Source organism: Bufo gargarizans, chromosome 4 (assembly GCF_014858855.1).
Source record: "Bufo gargarizans isolate SCDJY-AF-19 chromosome 4, ASM1485885v1, whole genome shotgun sequence".
NCBI lineage: Eukaryota > Metazoa > Chordata > Amphibia > Anura > Bufonidae > Bufo > Bufo gargarizans.
The window spans coordinates 94,812,898-94,834,904 of record NC_058083.1 but is presented as its reverse complement, the minus strand read 5'-3'; the positions used below and the strand labels follow the sequence as shown (position 1 = coordinate 94,834,904).

At 47.8% G+C, this 22,007-nt stretch overlaps 1 protein-coding gene across 4 annotated transcripts in view; it reads left to right on the top strand.

The window, feature by feature from the left end:
- The window catches only part of CEP63 (centrosomal protein 63), a 65,066-nt gene that overhangs the window by 33,523 nt on the left and 9,536 nt on the right, over positions 1 to 22,007 (top strand). For all 4 annotated transcript variants that reach the window (XM_044291576.1, XM_044291577.1, XM_044291573.1 and 1 more), the window contains 3 exons: positions 2,142 to 2,287; positions 9,861 to 10,110; positions 14,339 to 14,521. In XM_044291576.1, the coding sequence (XP_044147511.1) occupies positions 2,142 to 2,287; positions 9,861 to 10,110; positions 14,339 to 14,521 (579 nt within the window). The remainder of the gene's footprint in view (positions 1 to 2,141; positions 2,288 to 9,860; positions 10,111 to 14,338; positions 14,522 to 22,007) is intronic.

The following is a 22,007-nucleotide window of genomic DNA, read 5'->3' as shown; positions in this document are numbered from 1 at the left end:
CAGAGGTGTATGCTGCGATCCTTACCTTTTGGATCGGCTTCCATAAGTTTTTTCCTAACGAGTGTATGTTCTCTCTCTCTTGTATTGTAGCCTGCTCTCTTTTCACAGTGTGGTTGCTCAGTTTCCTCAGGCTGTCTAAAGCCAGTCATGATATGGTCCTGGATCCAGCATCACTCGCAGTCTTCCTTTTGTCCAGCGACGGAGGTTGCTTTGGCTGCACTCTTCTGCCACATTCCTCTCTGCGGCATGGCTGGGATGCTATTCATCCCTGATGACAGTCTTTTCCTCTCAGACTACTCCCTATGGTTTTTCGTTTTATACCTTTGATTGGTTCTCGTTGTGGCTCCCTTATCTCTGTCTTGATAAATGATTATATTCCATACTTTTTAGCCTCTTGTCATGCTGGATTTTTATTTTATTTTTTACAAGGGAGTGGATACTCGCTATTTTCCTTACAGATTCGCCCTTAGGGGTCTCCATGTACCTGGGAAATCTCTACAGGACTAGTCCTCTGTCAGTTGCCTAGTAATTCCTTCCAGTTTTTCCAGGTTGAAATATCCCATCGCGATACTTACGCATTTCTGTTGAGTAAACCCCCCTCTGTTTTCCATGGGGCCTATTGTCATGCAAGACATCCTGTTTTTCCAGTCCCCCACAGCAATTCTGTAGTCCTTGGTATCCAGAAGTACCTTCCGCACATCATCTTCAGTTGTCAGATATGCTTATCCTTGTGGATATTATGTGCTGCTATCCATATCTTCTGAAGTCTCTCAAGCCCTTGGGCTTCGTTTAACTTTTTGCCCAGTCTAAGACGCTGTGTGTTCTACGCTGTCTGGCCTTCCTGGTTCATGCTCTTCCTGTCCTATTCAGGGTTCCCTTGTATCCTTTCCCCACATTTCTGTGCGGGATCCCATGGCGAACCTTGGATTTGCTCTAGTCTTTTGTTCACTCCCCATGGTACTGCTATGGAACATCTCATGGTCTCCTGTGTCCCCCAATGATACGAGTGAGAAAATAGGATTTTGTGCTTGCCTGTAAGTTCATTTGGGGGCACAGCACCCACCCAGTTTGTACATTGCTGGTTCTTTCTGATGGGTCCCACCTGTTCTTGGTTCTGACCCATCTCCAGCTCTCTTTCTTACAATTGGTTTCTGTTGGCTTCTCCTGGCTGCTCCTCATGCAGGAGGGGTATAGCTGAGAGGAGGAGCTAACACTCAGTGCCGCCTCCTAGTGGCAGCAGCAGCTATACCCATGGTCTCCTGTGTCCCCCAATGAACTCAGCGAGGAAAGAATTTTACAGGTAAGCACAAAAAATCCAATTTTTAACAAGCAGTAGATTTATAACTGAAATCCATGCTAGCTCCCAGCTGGTACAGGTTTCAGCTTCTGGCACACGGACATTTCCGATGTCTAATATTTGTCTGTGAAATTTGATGTTATTTCTTTTAACTACTGTAAAGCAGAGGTGTAGTAGGCATTTTAGCCGAGTGTTATCAACCCTGATTAACCCTTTAGAAAGTATGATCTATGTTAAAAGGGTTTTCCAATATTTTAATACTGATGACCTATCCTCTGAATAGGTCATCAGTATCTGATCGATGGGGGGCCGACACCCGTGACCCCCGCCGATCTGATGTTTGAGAAGGCACTGGAGTTCCTGTGAGCACTGTGGCATTTTCCGTGCTTACCAAGCACAGCGCCGTACATTGTATAGTGGCTGTACTTGGTATCACGCTCAGCCCTATTCACTTCTATGGGGCTGAGCTGCGCCTTGGCCACGTGACCAATGAATGTGTCGTCACTGGCCTAGGGAAAGCAGTGAGATAACCACGGCGCTACTGCTAGCACTGGTGCCTTCTCGAACAGCTGCCCCCAGGTGTCGGACCCTCACCAATCAAATACTGATGACCTATTCAGAGGATAAGTCATCAGTATTAACATCTCAGAAAACCCCTTTAACGTAGAGGAGATAAGCAGATCCAAGCTCTTCTGGTGCCACTTACGCATGGGGAAAACAGATTGTTGCTGTTTGACTGCTGCCTGTAGCTAATAGTCTACCGTGTCCTATAGGCATTTGACTATAGACAGATCCCATCAAAAATCTTATGTTTATGGCCAGCTTTTCTTCTTTGACTCTATAGGTTCTTCAGGAGGAGAAGGCAGAGCTGAGAGCAACCATTCAAGCTCATACAGATTTCCTGGAAGGATCGAAAGCCCAGAAAGAGGAGCTTCACAGAGAGGTGCTGAGAGTGAGTGATCTGCTGAGGGACAAGGAGAACAGCATCAGGTGATTACCATACTGCAAGTGGGGTCAGTGTTGTTCAATCATCTCGGATCATTTTTGACCAGCCCAGAGCTCAGATGACCACTAAAATGGTTGCAAATGCGGCAACAGATATAATTTGGCTCCTACATGTTTTTGTCTGAAAGGACCATAGGTTGCATGGAGATGGCATGTCCTGACATTCCTACAAACGGAGGGAGAATACTGCAAACTATAATTGCATTCTGCATGTTATGTTCTATATGTGTTATATCTAGGGCTTCAGCTATCGATTATTTTAGTAATCAAGTGATCTATCGATTATTCCAACAATTAATCAAGTACTCCAATAAGAAAAACCTTCCTAAAATAACAATATATTTATTTCTTACAGTGGTATAGCAAATAATTGCACACACATAAGGCTTCTTTCACAGCTGCAATATACATTCTGTCAGAAGAACAGCAGTCCGGAATGTACCGTATCGGGTATAGCTGAATACTGCCAGCTGCTGCAGCGATTGTCTGTAATTAAGATCAGCCTCTCTATGCCATCTCCCCCAGTGCCATCAGCCCCTCCATGCCATCCATTGCCATATAGTACTCCCCCAGTGCCATCAGCCCCTGCTGCCCCTCCATGCTATCCATTGCCATGTAGCACTCCCACAGTGCCATCCGCTCCCTCCATGCCATCCATTGCCAATTGCCATGTCACCCCAGTGCCATCAGATCAGCCCCTCCATGCCATGTCCCCCACTCCCCCAGTGCCTTCATGCCATTAATTGCCATGTCCCCCACTCCCCCAGTGCCTTCATGCCATTAATTGCCATGTCCCCACTCCCCTAGTGCCATCAGATCAGCCCCTCCATGTCATCCATTGCCATGTCCCCCTCCCCCTGTGTCTCCATGCCATTAATTGCCAATTGCTATGTCGCCCACTCCCCCAGTGCCATCAGATCAGCCCCTCCATGCCATGTCCCCCCCTCCTCCAGTGCCATCAGATCAGCCCCTCCATGCCATCCATTGCCATGTTCCCCTCCCCCAGTGTCTCCATGCCATTCATTGCCAATTGCTATGTCCCCCACTCCCTCAGTGCCATCAGATCAGCTCCTCCATGCCATGTCCCCCACTCCTCCAGTGCCATCAGATCAGCCCCTCTATGCCATGTCCCCCACTCCCCCAGTGCCATCAGCCCCTCCATGCCATCCATTGCCATGTCCCCCTCCCCCAGTACCTCCATGCCATCAATTGCCATGTCTCCCACTCCCCCAGTACCATCAGATCAGCCCCTCCATGCCATGCCCCCCACTCCCCCAGTGCCATCAGCCCCTCCATACCAACCATTGCCATCTCCCCCCTCCCCCAGTGCCTCCATGCTATCCATTGCCAATTGCCATGTCTCCCACTCCCCCAGTGCCATCAGATCAGCCCCTCCATGGCATGTCCCCCACTCCCCCCACAGTGCCATCTGCCCCTCCATGCTATCCATTGCCATGTCCCCCGCTCCCAGTGCCTCCATGCTATCCATTGCCCTGTCCCCCTTTCCCAGTGCCTCCATGCCATCCACTATGTCCCCCAATGCCATCAGATCAGCCCCTTCATGCCATGTGCCATGGCCCCCAGCGCCATCAGCCCTTCCATGCCATCCATGTCCCGCCCACCACTCTTCCAGAGCCATCAGCCGTTCCATGCCATCCATGTCCCTTCCACCACTCTCCCAGCAACATCAGCCCCTCCATGCCTTTGCCATCTATGTCCCCCAGCGCCATCAGCCCCTTCAAATCGCCAACAGCCCCCCCGCCCCCAGCAGATTCGGGCCCCTGCTAACTCTATACCTTTCCTGGCAGTGCGCAGCTGGCTGACATGAAGTCCGCAGGAGACGGACCACATCTTCTTCCCAACATGCACTGGGAGGGACCTGACGTCACACACAGCGTCGGGCAGTGAGCTGACTATGTGTGAACGTAAGGCCCTGGTCAGTGCAGCGTGGTGCCGACGGGAGGCCATGGATCGGTGAGTGAGAGGCTTCACTTCACTCACACTTCGTGGTCACGTGATTTAAACGAATCCTTGATGCAGGGAAATTACATCAAGGATTTTTTTGTATCGATTACATTGTGTAAACGTTGCAGACCTAGTTATATCCTGTATGTGTTATAATTGCATTATGGTTGCATGCTGTATTAGACTGTAGAAAGCTCCTATGCTCCCTCTAGTGGCAGCTGCATGTAGACAGAACATAGATCAATGAACATATTTCAAGAGTAATACTGTAGTAGTACACCGGCGCTTACACTGAATTTAGCTGACGCAGCGGTACCGCAACGGTATCGCCACCGTTGGATATCAAATGAATGATGTAAGTAATATATATGTAGGTACTGCGCGACTCGTTCTCCCTATTGCTTTCTCAATCAGAATGGCACCATGAAGATACGTAATGGTTATAGCAGGGACTTACAGTTTGGTTGTGATGTCTTAATCCCAGATGCTCCTCTGTGGGTGCTGTTCTCCTGCGTCTTTCCAGTTTTCTTCTTTTCTTTTTGTTTTTGGTGCCGTTCGGGATGAGGGAAGGTTTGGGGAGCTGGGCCCTAATAGTAACAACTGTTATTTAATAAGATTATTTCTTGAGCTTGCCCCGGCCGGTGGCGCCGCTCGTGATTTAAAAGAAGCCGCTTGTTCGCGCTCGCTCGGAGCGCTGCGTGACGTCACGACAGTGGCTACGGTGGACCAGGAGGACCAAAGTTTTCTCCAACGCGTTTCGATTAGTTCGCTAATCTTCGTCAGGGATGAGTCCTCTGTCTCCTGATGCTGCTTTTGAAGGTATGTAACTCCTCCCTTCCCTGATTCCTACATCCCTGGCTTGCTTGATTGATGTGTTAGTTAAAGGCAAATAGTTCTATCTCTGAGTTGAGACCCGAGGGTACCAAAGTATTTAGGTTAAATATCCAGCGGCTTTCTGATCTGGACATTTTCTTGATAAAATCTCCTCCTCTTTTGTCTTTTTTAACTATTTCAATACCCCGGAAAGTGGTGCCGCTATAGTTTCCTCCGTGTTTGTCCTTATAGTGTCTGGAAAGTGGGTGGCCCTCGTATTTCCTTCCTATGTTATAAATATGTTCCCCTATTCTTTTACTTATAGTTCTCTTAGTGCGTCCTATATATATTTTTTTGCATGGACATGTTATAGCATATATTGCACCCTGGCTGCTGCAGGTTATGTGGTCTTTTATTTTATATGTTTCTGTGTCCCCTGTCCATTCATTTTTTATTTCCATGCTGGTGTGCTGTTTTTTATTTGTTTTTAGTTTTTTGCAGACATTACAATAGCCGCATGGGACAAAGCCTCCCTGGGGTTTTGTTCCAAGAATGGTTTTTTGTTTCTCATTCTGTTTACTCAAGCATTTGTTGGTGGGGGCTACTATACTGCCCACATTTTTGGCCTTTCTGTATATGAATTTAGGATTTTTTGGGATTTGGTCTCCTATTATTTTGTCTTCCTTCAAGGTTTCCCAATGTTTTTTGATAATCCTTCTCAGTATTCCTGCTTGGCTATTGTATTGTGTGATGATTGGTGGCATTTCAAAGGTTTCCGTTTTTGTGTTTTCTTCTGGTTTTTTCTTCTTTTTGATTAACTCCTGTCTGTCTAGTTTTCCTACTGATTCTTTCTGAATTTGTAGCTTATCCATGTTGTAGCCTTTCTCTTCAAATTTTTTTATCATTTTATCTGCCTCGATTCGGTATTCACTTTCCTTTGTACAGTTACGTTTTAGTCTCATCAGTTGTCCCTTCGGGATATTTTCCAACCACTGTGGGAGGTGGCAACTTTCACGGGATATGAAGCCGTTGACGTCTGTGGGTTTATTGTATGTCCTGGTTTCTATTTTGCCATCCTCTATATAAATGGTTAGGTCCAAGAAGTTTATTTCATTCTGACTGATTATTGGTGTAAATTCTAGGTGGTAATCATTGTTGTTAATTTCTTCGAAAAATGTAGTAAGGGCTTCTTTTTCTCCTGCCCAAATAAATATAATGTCGTCTATGAAACGTTTCCACAGGACGAGATTCGACCGGAGCTCGCCGTGGGGATAGATGACTTGATGTTCCCACTGTCCGACATATATGTTTGCGAACCCCGGTGCGAATCTCGTCCCCATCGCGGTCCCCCACTGCTGTATGTAGAACTTGTCCTCAAATATGAAATAGTTTCTTTTTAGAATGAACATAATGCATGCACCAATAAAATCTATTTGTTTCTCGGGGAGGATTCCCTGATTCTGTAAGCAGATTTTTGCTGCGTTACATCCTTTTTCATTTTCAATGATGGTGTATAGGGATTTGACATCCAGAGTGCCTAGAATGTAATGTGGTTCCCATTTGACCTGATTTAAGATGTTGAGGATGTGCTGGGTGTCTTTCAGGTGTGTTGGTAATAGGTCTACACACGGTTGCAGGAAGCGGTCTATATATTCGGATAGATTGCTTGTCAGGCACTCTACTCCTGATATTATTGGTCTTCCTGGGGGGTCTATTATACTTTTGTGGATTTTTGGGTTATAATAAAATGCGGCAATTCTCGGTTGTTTTGTTTTTATGTATTCAGCCTCTTTAGGGTTGAGGATGGCTTCTGTTTTTCCTTTCCTGACTAGTTCACCCTTGTTCCTTTCTGAATCCTTCTGTTGGGTCACTTTTTAGTATTTTATATGTTTTTTCGTCGCCTAGTAGTTTATATGCTTCCTGTTGGTATTTTGCTTTGTCCAGTATCACAATACCCCCGCCTTTATCCGCAGGTCTTAGAATGATTTTATTATTTTCTTGTATCTTTGTTAATGCTTCCCGTTCTGCATGGGATATATTTCCTAGGTGTTTAATAAATAATAAAAAACACCTAGGAAATATATCCCATGCAGAACGGGAAGCATTAACAAAGATACAAGAAAATAATAAAATCATTCTAAGACCTGCGGATAAAGGCGGGGGTATTGTGATACTGGACAAAGCAAAATACCAACAGGAAGCATATAAACTACTAGGCGACGAAAAAACATATAAAATACTAAAAAGTGACCCAACAGAAGGATTCAGAAAGGAACAAGGGTGAACTAGTCAGGAAAGGAAAAACAGAAGCCATCCTCAACCCTAAAGAGGCTGAATACATAAAAACAAAACAACCGAGAATTGCCGCATTTTATTATAACCCAAAAATCCACAAAAGTATAATAGACCCCCCAGGAAGACCAATAATATCAGGAGTAGAGTGCCTGACAAGCAATCTATCCGAATATATAGACCGCTTCCTGCAACCGTGTGTAGACCTATTACCAACACACCTGAAAGACACCCAGCACATCCTCAACATCTTAAATCAGGTCAAATGGGAACCACATTACATTCTAGGCACTCTGGATGTCAAATCCCTATACACCATCATTGAAAATGAAAAAGGATGTAACGCAGCAAAAATCTGCTTACAGAATCGGAATCCTCCCCGAGAAACAAATAGATTTTATTGGTGCATGCATTATGTTCATTCTAAAAAGAAACTATTTCATATTTGAGGACAAGTTCTACATACAGCAGTGGGGGACCGCGATGGGGACGAGATTCGCACCGGGGTTCGCAAACATATATGTCGGACAGTGGGAACATCAAGTCATCTATCCCCACGGCGAGCTCCGGTCGAATCTCGTCCTGTGGAAACGTTTCATAGACGACATTATATTTATTTGGGCAGGAGAAAAAGAAGCCCTTACTACATTTTTCGAAGAAATTAACAACAATGATTACCACCTAGAATTTACACCAATAATCAGTCAGAATGAAATAAACTTCTTGGACCTAACCATTTATATAGAGGATGGCAAAATAGAAACCAGGACATACAATAAACCCACAGACGTCAACGGCTTCATATCCCGTGAAAGTTGCCACCTCCCACAGTGGTTGGAAAATATCCCGAAGGGACAACTGATGAGACTAAAACGTAACTGTACAAAGGAAAGTGAATACCGAATCGAGGCAGATAAAATGATAAAAAAATTTGAAGAGAAAGGCTACAACATGGATAAGCTACAAATTCAGAAAGAATCAGTAGGAAAACTAGACAGACAGGAGTTAATCAAAAAGAAGAAAAATCCAGAAGAAAACACAAAAACGGAAACCTTTGAAATGCCACCAATCATCACACAATACAATAGCCAAGCAGGAATACTGAGAAGGATTATCAAAAAACATTGGGAAACCTTGAAGGAAGACAAAATAATAGGAGACCAAATCCCAAAAAATCCTAAATTCATATACAGAAAGGCCAAAAATGTGGGCAGTATAATAGCCCCCACCAACATAATGCTTGAGTAAACAGAATGAGAAACAAAAAACCATTCTTGGAACAAAACCCCAGGGAGGCTTTGTCCCATGTGGCTATTGCAAAAAACTAAAAACAAATAAAAAACAGCACACCAGCATGGAAATAAAAAATGAATGGACAGGGGACACAGAAACATATAAAATAAAAGACCACATAAACTGCAGCAGCCAGGGTGCAATATATGCTATAACATGTCCATGCAAAAAAATATATATAGGACGCACTAAGAGAACTATAAGTAAAAGAATAGGGGAACATATTTATAACATAGGAAGGAAATACGAGGGCCACCCACTTTCCAGACACTATAAGGACAAACACGGAGGAAACTATAGCGGCACCACTTTCCGGGGTATTGAAATAGTTAAAAAAGACAAAAGAGGAGGAGATTTTATCAAGAAAATGTCCAGATCAGAAAGCCGCTGGATATTTAACCTAAATACTTTGGTACCCTCGGGTCTCAACTCAGAGATAGAACTATTTGCCTTTAACTAACACATCAATCAAGCAAGCCAGGGATGTAGGAATCAGGGAAGGGAGGAGTTACATACCTTCAAAAGCAGCATCAGGAGACAGAGGACTCATCCCTGACGAAGATTAGCGAACTAATCGAAACGCGTTGGAGAAAACTTTGGTCCTCCTGGTCCACCGTAGCCACTGTCGTGACGTCACGCAGCGCTCCGAGCGAGCGCGAACAAGCGGCTTCTTTTAAATCACGAGCGGCGCCACCGGCCGGGGCAAGCTCAAGAAATAATCTTATTAAATAACAGTTGTTACTATTAGGGCCCAGCTCCCCAAACCTTCCCTCATCCCGAACGGCACCAAAAACAAAAAGGAAAAAAGAAAAGAAGAAAACTGGAAAGACGCAGGAGAACAGCACCCACAGAGGAGCATCTGGGATTAAGACATCACAACCAAACTGTAAGTCCCTGCTATAACCATTACGTATCTTCATGGTGCCATTCTGATTGAGAAAGCAATAGGGAGTACGAGTCGCGCAGTACCTACATATATAATATTTCAAGAGTATCCAGCCCTCATTGCTAAGCTAATTTTTTCATCTTTTTTAAAAATGCATAAAAAATACGTATGGACGGTGGTAAATAGGAATAAAACACACTACACCTCTGTGTTTCAGACCACTCTGGTCCTTCCTTGCAAGGCAAAAAAAGATTGTCCATCCATTGTGCTGTTTAAATGTTTAGTTTTTTTCTTCTGTATAAATTGCAGATCTCTAGAAGAAAGACTAAAACTGACAAAACTATCAGATGGGCACACAGAGATAGAAGTGCTGCGCTCTCAGCTCTCAATCAGCCGTTTGAATGAGCAGAGGTTGCAGGAAGAAGTGACCCGTTTAGAGGACCATGTCAGGTCAGTGACCCTCCAGAGTCAACAGTTCACTCAAGAAATAAAGGGCATGGCTGAATCACGACACCTACTAGAAGAGGAGCACAAGAAATGCTGGACGGAGATTAAAAAAGTCAGTTTCTTTCTTTCCATTTTTATTTTTTTTGGACTTAAATTAGCATTTAGAAAGTATATTACGGTACATTTGCATTTGTGGGAAAATAGGATTTTTCGTGCTTACCTGTAAAATCCTTTTCTCGCTGAGTTAATTGGAGGACATAGCTCCCACCCTGTAAGTACATTGCTGGCTCTCCTTGATGGGTCCCTCTGGTTCTTGGTTCTAACCCATCTTCGTCTTTCTTCAGTTTTATTGTTTTCTGTTGGCTTCTCCTGGGTGCTCCTACTGCTTTCGTACAAACTGATTAGCTCAGTGCATGCAGTAGGGATATAGCTGAGAGGAGCTAACACTTTTTTGCTTAGTGTCGCCTCCTAGTGGCAGCAGCTATACCATGGTCTTCTGTGTCCCCCAATGAATTCAGCGAGAAAAGGATTTTACCGGTAAGCACAAAAAAATCCTATTTTTCTCTCTCGTATCATTGAGGGACACAGAAGACCATGGGACATTAAAGAGCAGTACCATGGGGAGGGAATAAGAACAGAACGAATCCATGACCGGTCATAAGGCCCTGCACAGGAATTAGGGGGAAGGACACACCAGGAACCCTGAAAAAGGGCAGAAAGAACCATTCCCAGGAAGGCCAGCCAGAGAGCGGCTGAATAAGCAGAGGCTCCGCCTGGGCAGAAGAAAAAACAGAGAATATAAGCCACGGCTTAGGAGACTTCAGAAGAAATGGAGAGCACACAGAATATCCACAAGATGGACAAGAATGAAGACAAGTCAGTCACCAGAACAAACGGAGCTACTGCGGAATATACTGGAGAGAGAAACACAGCATGGAGCCAGAAGACTTCTAAGGAATTGATACCCAAGGATCAGAACCCCAGGGAAATAAAAACTGGAGTCATCAACAGTCACAACGAAGACTGCTAATAGGCAGTGGTGCAAAAAGAAACCACTCAGTGGAATACCAATTGGAAGAAGACGAACTGAAAATGGCGCCTATATATCAAGCGCCAGAGAACTGCAGATGTGACAAAGTTTGCCCCCCATGGGGAAAGAAGTAGGGGTGCCAGAAGGCAAAAACTCAAAACTCCAGCAGGACCAGGACGAACAAGTTAGGGCTAGAGAACCTGGATGTCAGTCATGACAATGGCCCACAAGAAAAAAATTGTGAGTTAGTGAAGAAACCCAATGGGAACAAGACAATGGAACCGACCCAAAACCCACAAAAAATTGGGGAGTAACCGGGTAGGAAAAGAGTGTCCTCCAGGATCAAAAATGTCCCCTTCAGACCTACGGCTAAGGGTTTTACCTCATAAGAGTGTTCCCCAAGGAGAATGACAACGTGGTAAGCAGAGGCCTGTAGAGGAGGACCTTAAACTCCATAACAAGAGAGGAGAGAAGCCATCTTATACTCCATGGAAGGCTGCCCTAACCAAAAGCTGAAAAAAAAACATCTAGGCCAAGGGGATAAAAATATGAAGGTTGTGTAAACCCATCGGACACTATCGACCACCACTGCGGAACAGCGCCACCTAAAGAAGAAGACATGGGCGCTCTTAAAAGTACAGTTTCCACCCCCCCCCCCCAAACACTTTGTAAGATGCCGCCTAGCAGGGCCGGTGCTACCATAAGGCAGACCAAGCGGCCGCCTTAGGGCGCACCCTGGGGGAGGGCGGAAAAATGTGACATGGAGGGGGAGAAATGTGACATGGGGGTCTGATGGCTGACATTGGGGGCTGATGGCTGGGGGATGATGTCTGACATGGGGTTCTGATCTGAGGTCTGATTAACATTGGGGGTCTGATTGGGGCTGTGAGCTGAGGTCTGATTAACATTGGGGGTCTGATTGCTGGTCTGACCTGAGGTGTAATGAAAAATATTTTTTTCTTATTCTCCTCCTCTAAAACCTAGATGTGTCTTAGAGGGCGAGAAATATGGTCCTTAAACCAGCCATTGTCTGAAGCAGAGAGAAGATACCAGGACCACAGAGAGGAGAAGCGTGGGGGGGGGCGCCAAAATGTAGCTTCGCTTGTGTTGGCAAAAATCCTTGCACCGGCCCTGCCGCCTAGTAGGCTGCAGAGCCAGAATCTCGTCTACAGGCGGGCCGACCGGAAGAACTTCCGGCTGGGACGGCAATGCAGGGAGTGAGCAGGAGTGCCATCGGGGAACAAAGGAGGCCGGGAACGGGCGTCCCGATGCCCAGAAGAGAAAAGCAGTGGCCGGCCCTGGAGACATGCGACCGCTGGGAATGCACCGCAGGGCCTGGAGGAAAGTGAGGGGGCTGGGAACCGGAGGTGAGACTGAGGGCCGGTGAGTAACCATCTACAGCATGGATGTCAAACTCATGGCCCTCCAGATGTTGCAAAACTACAACTCCCATCATTCCCTGATAGCTGTAGTATGCCCAGGCATGATGGGAGTTGTAGTTTTGCAACAGCTGGAGGGCCACGAGTTTGACATCCCTGATCTACAGGGTAAAGGCCAATGTTTTGGAGAAAACAACTTATTTTCTCTAAGTGAACAAAGGAGAAGGAGGGGGCTCAGGCACAGGGGCACCAGCAGGGGGAGGTAGGTAATATACTTAACTAGACGGCTTCTACCCACCCTGATTCCAGCAGTGTCACCTTCCTCAGTGTGCTGCCCCTTGGGGAGGGCCGCTACATCGGTAACAGGGGGGACTTCCAGAAGTAGCAGACAAGGTGACACTGTTGCTGGCGGGTAACAGTGGATTTGAGATCCATTGTTCCTCCTTGTCTTTCAGAGGTGGGGAACGAGCAGCGGGCTTGAGGACCCACTGGTCTCCCCCCTCAAGTGTGGGGAAAACAGGTGGTTAGAGCCCACCTGTAGCCCGAACCTGAAAAATAAGGAAAAAACTTTAGCAGACCTGCAGATTTATTTATTTTTTGCCTCCTACGGATTCTAAGCTAAAACTGATTAGCTCAGTGCATGCAGGAGGGGTATAGCTGAGAGTTGAAGCTAACACTTTTTTGCTTAGTGTCGCCTCCTAGTGGCAGCAACAGCTATACCCATGGTCTCCTGTGTTCCCCAATGATACGAGCGAGAAATGCCGATCTATTTGTTTAAAAGGCAGCGTATTATATATAATGATACTTCTGCTGCGCACTTATGCCGTTCAGTGGAGAAAAATAATACAGTTTAATTTGCATAATAACATATTAGAAAGAATATAGAAGAAATGAAGACGGTGGGGAGAGGCAGAGGAACGATGCTTGTATGCTCTGCAACGTGCAGCTTTCCTGTCCCCAGCTGTATAACACAGTTTAAGGCCTCATGCACACAAATGTATTATGTTTCCATGTCCTTTTTATTTTAGTTTTTTTGCGGATAGGATGTACACCCATTTATTTCAATGGGTCCACAAAAAATGAGGATATCATACCGTGTGCTGTCCGCATCCATATGTCTGTTCCCTAGCGCCACAAAAAAGATAGAACATGCATTGTTACATCGGATCCTCCCAAAAAAATGATGCAATACGGATGTAACACAAACGTCATCAGTATTATTTGCGGATGAGTGTTTTGCGGACCGCAAAATACATATGGTCGTGTTCATGACCCCTAAGGGGTTATGCACACAGACTTATTTTTTTCAGTTTCTATTCCGTTTTGTTTACAGGTCCGTAAGCAGAACCATTCACTTCAATAAGTCTACAAAAAAATGGAAATTACTCTGTGCATTACGTTTCCGTATGTCCGCATGTCCCTAACGCAAAAAAATAGAACATGTCGGACAGGCATTGTTATAATGGATCTGCAAAAAAAAAAAAAAAAGTGTTGTCAATAGTGAGAGAGGACCGCACATGGCCGGCACTATAATAGAAATGCCTTTTCTTGTCCGTGGCTGCGGACAAGAATAGGACATGTTCTATTTTTTTGCGGGGCTGCGGAACGGAAGTGCTGTCCGTATCTTTTGCGGCCCCGTAGAAAATTTATGGGTCTGCACCTGTTCCGCAAAATTGCGGAACGGATGCGGACCCATTTTGCGGATGTGTGAATGGACCCTTAAGGTCGTGTTCATTTCAATGGGAAGAGAGGGGGATAAACCAGTGCCAGACCTCCCTGGCAATGGTTTGTCTACTGCAGGTACAAAGGATGAGCATTCCCAGGTTTTCTCGACTTTCATCTAATGGGCACATGGTCACATGCTTATCACATTTTCTGATGGCTCATTCCCTTTAAATTATGTCATAATTTGCACGTTGATCTTCTTGCAGCTTAGGAGCCAGCTAACCCAGGCTGAACTGTCCTACAGCAGCGTTCTGGATGGGATGAAGAAGGAGATTTCTCAGCTGACACAGGAGCTGCACCAAAAAGATATTGGCATTGCTTCCAAGGACTGGGAGCGGAAGCTTCAGGCTGAGAGAGAGCGAGCGGATAGAGAAGCAGCCGAGCATAAAGTAAGTGCAAATACTAAAAAGGTTGTCCAGGCAGCAATCATAAGGAAAAAATAAGCGAACCCTTTGGAATGACTTGGGTTTCTGCATCACCCATGACACATGCTTTTATTGTTATCCAAGTTACTAGACAAACACAATCCAACTATATCAGTGACACAAACTGTTGTACCGTTCAATGTCTTTTATCGAGCACATTGATAAAAAATCCACAGTGCGGGAAGAAAAAGTGAACCCTTTGGAATTACCCACGTTTGCAATGGTTCCTAGTAAAATTTAGTCCTGTTGTCATCCGTAAAAAAAATGTATACCCTCCCTCAGTGATCACAAGACATGATGCTCCCTCCACCATGTGGAATGAGCGTTCGGTGTTGGTGTGCTGTGTCCTTTTTCCTCCCAACATTTTGCGCTTTTGCTAAAAATTTCCACTTTTGTCCCATCTGTCCATAGAACATTTTGTCAGAAGCATTGTTCTCGGGCAAACTTGAGTCAGGCTGATGGATTTTCTTTTGGAAAGGGGCGTTTTCCTTAAACACCATCCTATTCAGTCTTTTGATAACAGTGGACACAAGAACAGAGGTTTTTGCAGTTTTACTGCAAGTCACATAGCTGCATGAGGCTGAGGGCTTATTTTTTGCGGGACAAGTTGTAATTTCTAATGCCACTATTAATTATGGCATACAATGTAGTGGGAAGCAGTAAAAAAAAATTCCAAATGGGGTGGAATTGGGGGAAAAAAAACACAATTCCTCCACCGTTTTACGGGTTTTGTTCCCACGGCGTTCCATTTGCGGCAAAACTGACCCATGCCCTTCATTCTCTGCGTCAGTACGATTACGATACCACATATGTAGAGGTTTTTTTATGTCTCAATAGTGTAAAAGTTAATTTTAACTTTATGCGGGACAATTCCAAAAGGTTCACTTACATTTCTTGTACTTTTTTCCATTGGGGACACAGACCATGGGTATAGCTTAAAGGTATTAGTAGGAGGGACACTATGCAAATACAAAACAGAGCTCCTTCTCCTTGGGCTATACCCCCAGGCTCCACTAGAAGGAACTCAGTCTTTGCTTAGTGTCTGGTGAAGGAGGTTGACACTTTTTCATTCGTCTCCCTTTTGTTATTTTTCTTCCAGCTGGGGACGCAGGTCGGCATTGCGCCTTCCTGGTCCCCCATGGAATGCCCGCCCTCTGTTGGACGTAGCCAGGCTGCCTCCATTATCCCCCCAAGAAGGCAAGTGGATCCGGGCTCGACCTGTCAGCTCCGGCATCCCACCAGCTCCTGGGTCACCTGCTGCCACCATCCACCAGAGCACTGCACTCCTGAGCAAGGAGTCAGATGTCTGAAGAGGTGCATCCCTGCTGGTCCTGGAGTCAAGAGAGAAGATCTGCAGGAGCAGATAAGTATGAAGCTGCACCTCTGTGTCCCCCCCCCCACCCACCTCCCTACCTCTCTGCTCTGAGACCTATGGGGATCTAGGTGGCATTGTTGTTCTGTCTGGGGCGCAAGGATCATGGAGGCACTTAACCGGGCAGGCGTCTCTCGACGCTCCTGCTCCTTCTCTGGCGGCATATCATGTCTCTGAGCAGCACCGCTTTATCTCACAAGCAGCGCACTTCATCCTCTGGTCTCCGCTTCTCTGGGCTTGTCACCCCCCTTGCTGGGGGCTATTTTATTTCCCTTCTTTAAACAGAGACGCGACCGGGGGGCATGTCCAGCACGGCCGCTGATTTAGCCCTGTTCGCCAAGGCAGCCATGTCTTTTATGGAACGTATGTCCGTTTCCAATCCTGCGGCGCCAACCACTCCGTCACCTCACAGTGGTTCCCGCAGAGGACGCCTGACTACTAAGAGGCTGCGTGAGCGACAGCATCCCTCCTGGGATGACTCCGCTTCTCCCCCTCAGCTAGAAGCTTGCTCAGACTCCTCTTCCCCCCCCCCCCCTAGGGAGCGCAGGTCTGAAGGGGAATTGTCCGGCTCGGACGAGGTCACGGAGCGGGACCTTCCGCCAAAGCTCTCCACTATGGTGGCTGATCTAGTAGCGGCTGTCCGTGACTCCTTTAATCTCCAAGGGGATTCTCCTCCTTCCACTAGGAGGGAGTTCGCCCTTTTTCCTCCCAAAAAAACGGAGGCTGCTGTCTTTCCGGTCCATGAGGAATTTTCCGCTGTCATAGCCAGGGCATGGAACTGTCCTAATCAGAAGTTTTCCGCCACAAAACGCATGGATACTCTCTATTCTTTCCCGGCGGACAGCGTGGAGAAGTGATCTTCTCCCCCTAGGGTGGACCCCCCGGTAGCCAGGTTGGCCAAAAACACGGCCCTCCCTGTCCTGGGCGGCTCCTCTCTGCAGGACGCTGTGGACAGGCGCCTAGATTCTCTGGCCAAATCCATATTCTCACTGGCGGGCACATCCCTGCGACCTGCTTTTGCCTCGGCATGGGTGGCCAGAGCTCTCTCAATGTGGCTGCAGCGCCATCACCAGGACCTGGCGGACTAAGGTGCATCTGCGAACACACTGGTTTTTGTTCTCCTGATGTCTCAGGCCTCCAAATTCCTCTGTGAGGCTTCCATGGACATCGGTTCCCTTTTTGCTCGCATTTCGGCCCACTCGGTCATTCAACGCAGGGAGGTCTGGTTGAAGGTATGGGACGCTGACGCTTCCTCCAAGCGTTCCCTTGCGTACCTCCCCTTTGAGGGTGCCAGACTTTTTGGGGCTCAACTGGATGAGTTCATCTCTGCCGCTACTGGGGGCAAGGGCACTCACCTTCCCCAGCCTAGGGCTAAGCTCTCCTTTCGGGCGAGGACTTCCGGTTCTCGGTACCAGTCCTTTCTCTGCGAACAAGTCGTCGCCTGCTTCCTCTGCAGGAGGGTCACAGGACTCCCGCAAGAAGCCCTCCTTCAAACCCCATCCTGCCTGGATCCCGAGGACACAGTCGACCCGCCCTGCCTCTCCCAAGCGATCTGCATGAAGGGGCGCCCCCACCCCTCGTGGTGGGGGGCCGTCTGCTTTCTTATCAGCAGGTTTGGAGGGCTCATGTTCAGGACGCATGGGCTCTAGAGATTGTAACGTCTGGTTACAAGATAGAGTTGGCGTCCAGACCACCGGAACGTTTTTTCTCCTCTCGCGTACCGGGGGATCCGACCAGAGCCTCAGACCTCTTACGGGCAGTTTCTTCCCTTCTGGACCGGGGGGTTATTACCCCCGTTCCTCCAGAGGAACAGGGCACAGGTTTTTATTCAAACCTGTTCGTGGTCCCAAAGAAAGAGTGGTCGGTGCGTCCGATCCTGGACCTAAAACTGCTCAACAAATCTCTACGGGTGCGGAGATTTCGAATGGAATCCCTCCGCTCCGTTATTGTTTCTCTTCTTCCAGGGGAGTTCCTCGCGTCCGTGGATATCCAGGACGCTTATCTGCATGTTCCGATCACCAATGATTCCTGCGCTTCGCCATTGGGGCTCGTCAGTTTGTCGCCCTTCCTTTTGGGTTGGCAACCGCCCCTCGGGTCTTTACCAAGATCCTGGCACCGATCATGGCGCTTCTTCGTACCAGGGGCATTCCTTTGCTGCCCTATCTGGACGATATCCTGATAAAAGCCCCCTTGCTTCCGCAGACTGAGGACAGCGTCCGGATCACTGTTCAGACTCTGGAACAGTTCGGCTGGATAATCAATTTCCCAAAGTCCTCTCTCCTCCCATCCCAGAAGCTCCCCTTCCTGGGAATGATTTTGGACACCTTGTCTGCCCCCCTCCAAGTCCTCCCAGATCCAGGGGGCAGTGTAGCATCTACTGCGCTCCCAGTTCCTCTCCATACGGGAATGCATGGGTCTTATGGTGGCCTCTTTTTAGGCCGTTCCATATGCCCAGTTTTACACTCGCTTGTTTCAACAGGAGATCCTTTCCCTCTGGGACAAAACCTCTCGGGGTCTGGACGATCGCATCTGCTTGTCTCAGCGGGTTCGGGCAGCTCTCCGTTGGTGGCTATCCCCATTGAACCTGAGGTCTGGGAGATCCTTTCTCCTGGACGGTCGTCACCACCGATGCCAGCCTCCTGGGTTGGGGCGGCATTCTTCAGTCGCGCACGGTTCAAGGGATTTGGTCGGCGGCAGAGTCTCGCCTTCCAATCAACATTCTATAACTGAGGGCGATTTTCCACTCTCTCTCCCATTGGACACCTCTCCTTGCGGGCCTCTCGGTGAGGATTCAGTCGGACAATGCCACGGCCGTGGCTTACATCAACCATCAGGGCGGGACCCGCAGCCGGATGGTGATGCAGGAGGTGACGAGAATTCTGGCGTGGGCGGAGTCGCGCGTTCCGGTGTTGTCAGCAGTTTACATTCCAGGAGTGGACAACTGGACAGCGGACTTTATAAGCCGCAACAAGGTGGATCCAGGCGAGTGGTCTCTGCATCCAGAAGTGTTCGAAGAAATCTGCCACAGATGGTGCCGTCCGGATGTGGACTTGATGGCGTCCAGGCTCAACAACAAGCTCCCAGTGTTCCTGGCTCGCTCCCGAGATCCGAAGGCGTACGGAGTGGACGCGCTGATGTCTCCGTGGCAGGATTTCAGCCTCCTCTATGTCTTCCCTCCATTTCCTCTCCTATAAAAAATGATCTACGCAAGATCAAGGCGGAAGGGATCCCGACCGTTCTCATCGCCCCAGAGTGGCCTCACCGCGCGTGGTTTTCGGACGTGGCTCGGATGCTGGCGGACGCCCCGTGGCCTCTTCCCGACAGACAGGACCTACTGTCTCAGGGCCCGCTCTTCCACCAGAATTTGCGGTCTCTTCATTTAACGGCCTGGCTGTTGAAACCGCCATCCTGTAGAAGAGGGGGTTCTCGGATTCAGTGACCATGATCAGAGCGAGGAAGTCTTCTTCCTCCCGGATTTCCTGTCCTTTTGTGAGAGTTCGGGGTTTCCTCCCCTTCGCTTTTCCATCCCGATGGTGCTGTCTTTTCTTCAGTCTGGGCTTGAGAAGGGACTGTCGCTTAGTTCCCTGAAAGGTCAGGTTTCGGCGCTGGCTGTCTTTTTTCAGAGGTCCCTTGCTCTTATGGGTCCTGTGAAGACCTTTCTTCAGGGGGTGCACATTCGTTTCCTCCGTATGTTCCCCCTTTGCCTCCTTGGGATCTCAATTTGGTCCTGCGCGCTCTGCAGTCGGCCCGCTTCGAGCCTTTGAGGGAGGTCTCTCTGACTGTTCTCACCTGGAAAGTGGTCTTCCTTGTGGCCAGATGGGTGTCGGAGCTGGCCGCTCTTTCCGGTCAGGAGCCTTTTCTGGTTTTCCACCAGGATAAGGTTGTGCTCCGTCCGGTCCCCTCTTTTTGCCCAATGTGGTCTCTCCCTTCCACCTTAATGAGGATCTTGTCCTGCCTTCCTTTTGCCCTTCTCCGGCTAACCCCAAGGAACGCACTCTGCATTCCCTGGATGTCGTGCGGGCCCTGAAGCTGTATCTCGCGGCTACTGCTTCCGTCCGCCGTTCAGATTCCCTATTTGTGATTCCCGAGGGGCCTCGCAAGGGTCTGGCGGCCTCCAAGGTCACTGTGGCGCGCTGGATCCGCTCGGCTATTTCCGCGCTTGTGGTAGAGTTCCCCAGTCTAGGATTACCGCTCACTCCTCTAGGGCGGTGGGGGCTTCCTGGGCAAGGCGCAATCGTGCCTCTGCGTCTCAGCTGTGTAAGGCGGTCACCTAGTCGTCCTTACATACCTTTACAAAGTTTTATCAGTTGCATTCACTGGCTTCGGCTGATGCTGTTTTTGGCCGCAGGGTCTTGCAGGCTCTGGTTCCTGTTTGACCGTGGGACGTTCCTCCTGGCGGTGCTGATATTTTTTCCCACCCCATGGACTGCTTTAGGACGTCCCATGGTCTGTGTCCCACAATGGAAAAAAGTACGAGAAAAGGAGATTTTTTGTGAAACTCACCTGTAAAATCTTTTTCTCGTCTTTTCCTTTGGGGGACACAGCGCCTACCCATTCTGCCTGTTGCAGGAGGGGTCTTCAGTTCAGTTTCTGTTTATGGTTGGACCTTATGGCTTGGTCCGATGGTTTCCATAATATTCCATAATATTTTCTTGCTCCTTCTCCTACTGCTTGTGCAATGCCTGAGTTCCTCCTGGTGGAGTCGGGGGGTATAGCCCGAGGAGGAGGAGCTCTTTTGTATTTGCATAGTGTCCCTCCTACTAATACCTCTAAGCTATACCCATGGCCTGTGTCCCCCGATGGAAAAGACGAGAAAAAGAATTTACAGGTGAGTTTCACAAAAAATCTCCTTTTTCTTGCAACTGGACAAGGTGTAGTTGTGCATTTGTGTGTGTTGTGGTTAGGGCTGTATCGATATCGGGACCGATACCGGACATTTGCACAAGTACTTGTACTCGTGCAAATGTCCTCGATATCACTGCCGATACCTGATGGCCGTGCCGCTGCGGGTCCCGTGTCCCAGATGATCAGCGGTGGGGACGGCTCCGGTCGGTCCCGTGTCGGCTTCGGTGCGGCGGCTGTGTTCCATGAAATTTCCCTACCCGTGAAATTTCCCTACCCGTGAAATTTCCCTACCCTTGTCACTTCCTGTTGTGACCCGGCCGCACTGGACATGACGTTCCCAGCTTTGGAAGGTGTGCCGCGCAGACGCACAACAACGGGGTAGGAAAATTTCACACCAGAGTTGGCGAGAAGGGACCACCTAATGCGCTTGCGCCTTACCTCTCGGCTGGCTCCAGATGATCGTGTCCCAGCTGATCGGCGTGGGGGCAGAACTTCTGTGCGGCGGCTCCCAAGTCCCATGCGGTTGCCTTCCACTGGGAGGAAGTTAAAGCTACTTCTTCCCAGTACTCTGGTGCATCCGCATGGGAAGGATTACAGCAGACCAGGTGGTTATGGTGCATGAAATGGAGGAGAAATTCAGTTAATTTCTCTCCATTTCATGTTCAAACAGTAAATATAAAATAAGGTGGGGGATGGACATATAATAGTGATTCCCAACCAGTGTGCCTCCAGCTGTTGCAAAACTACACCTTGGCTGTCCGGGCATGCTGGGAGTTGTAGTTTTGCAACAGCTGGATGCACACTGTTTGGGAAACACTGTTTATATGCCCAATCTCTTCCTTCATATGCCCATTCCCCTCCTTATATGCCAGTGTTTCCCAACCAGTGTGCCTCCAGCTGTTGCAAAACTACATAAAACTGTTATAATTGGTATCAGTGAGTACGTAAATAAAAGTATCAGTACTCATACTCGGGCTTAAAAAAATGGTATCGGGACATCCCTAGTTGTGGTTCATTTATTACTTAGCACTGTACACCATCATTTAGACATATACAGGTCCTTCTAAAAAAAATTTGCTTTTTGTGATAAGGTTCATTATTTTCTGTAATGTACTGATAAACATTAGACTTTCATATATTTTAGATTCATTACACACAACTGAAGTAGTTCAAGCCTTTTATTGTTTTAATATTGATGATTTTGGCATACAGCTCATTAAAACCCCAAATTCC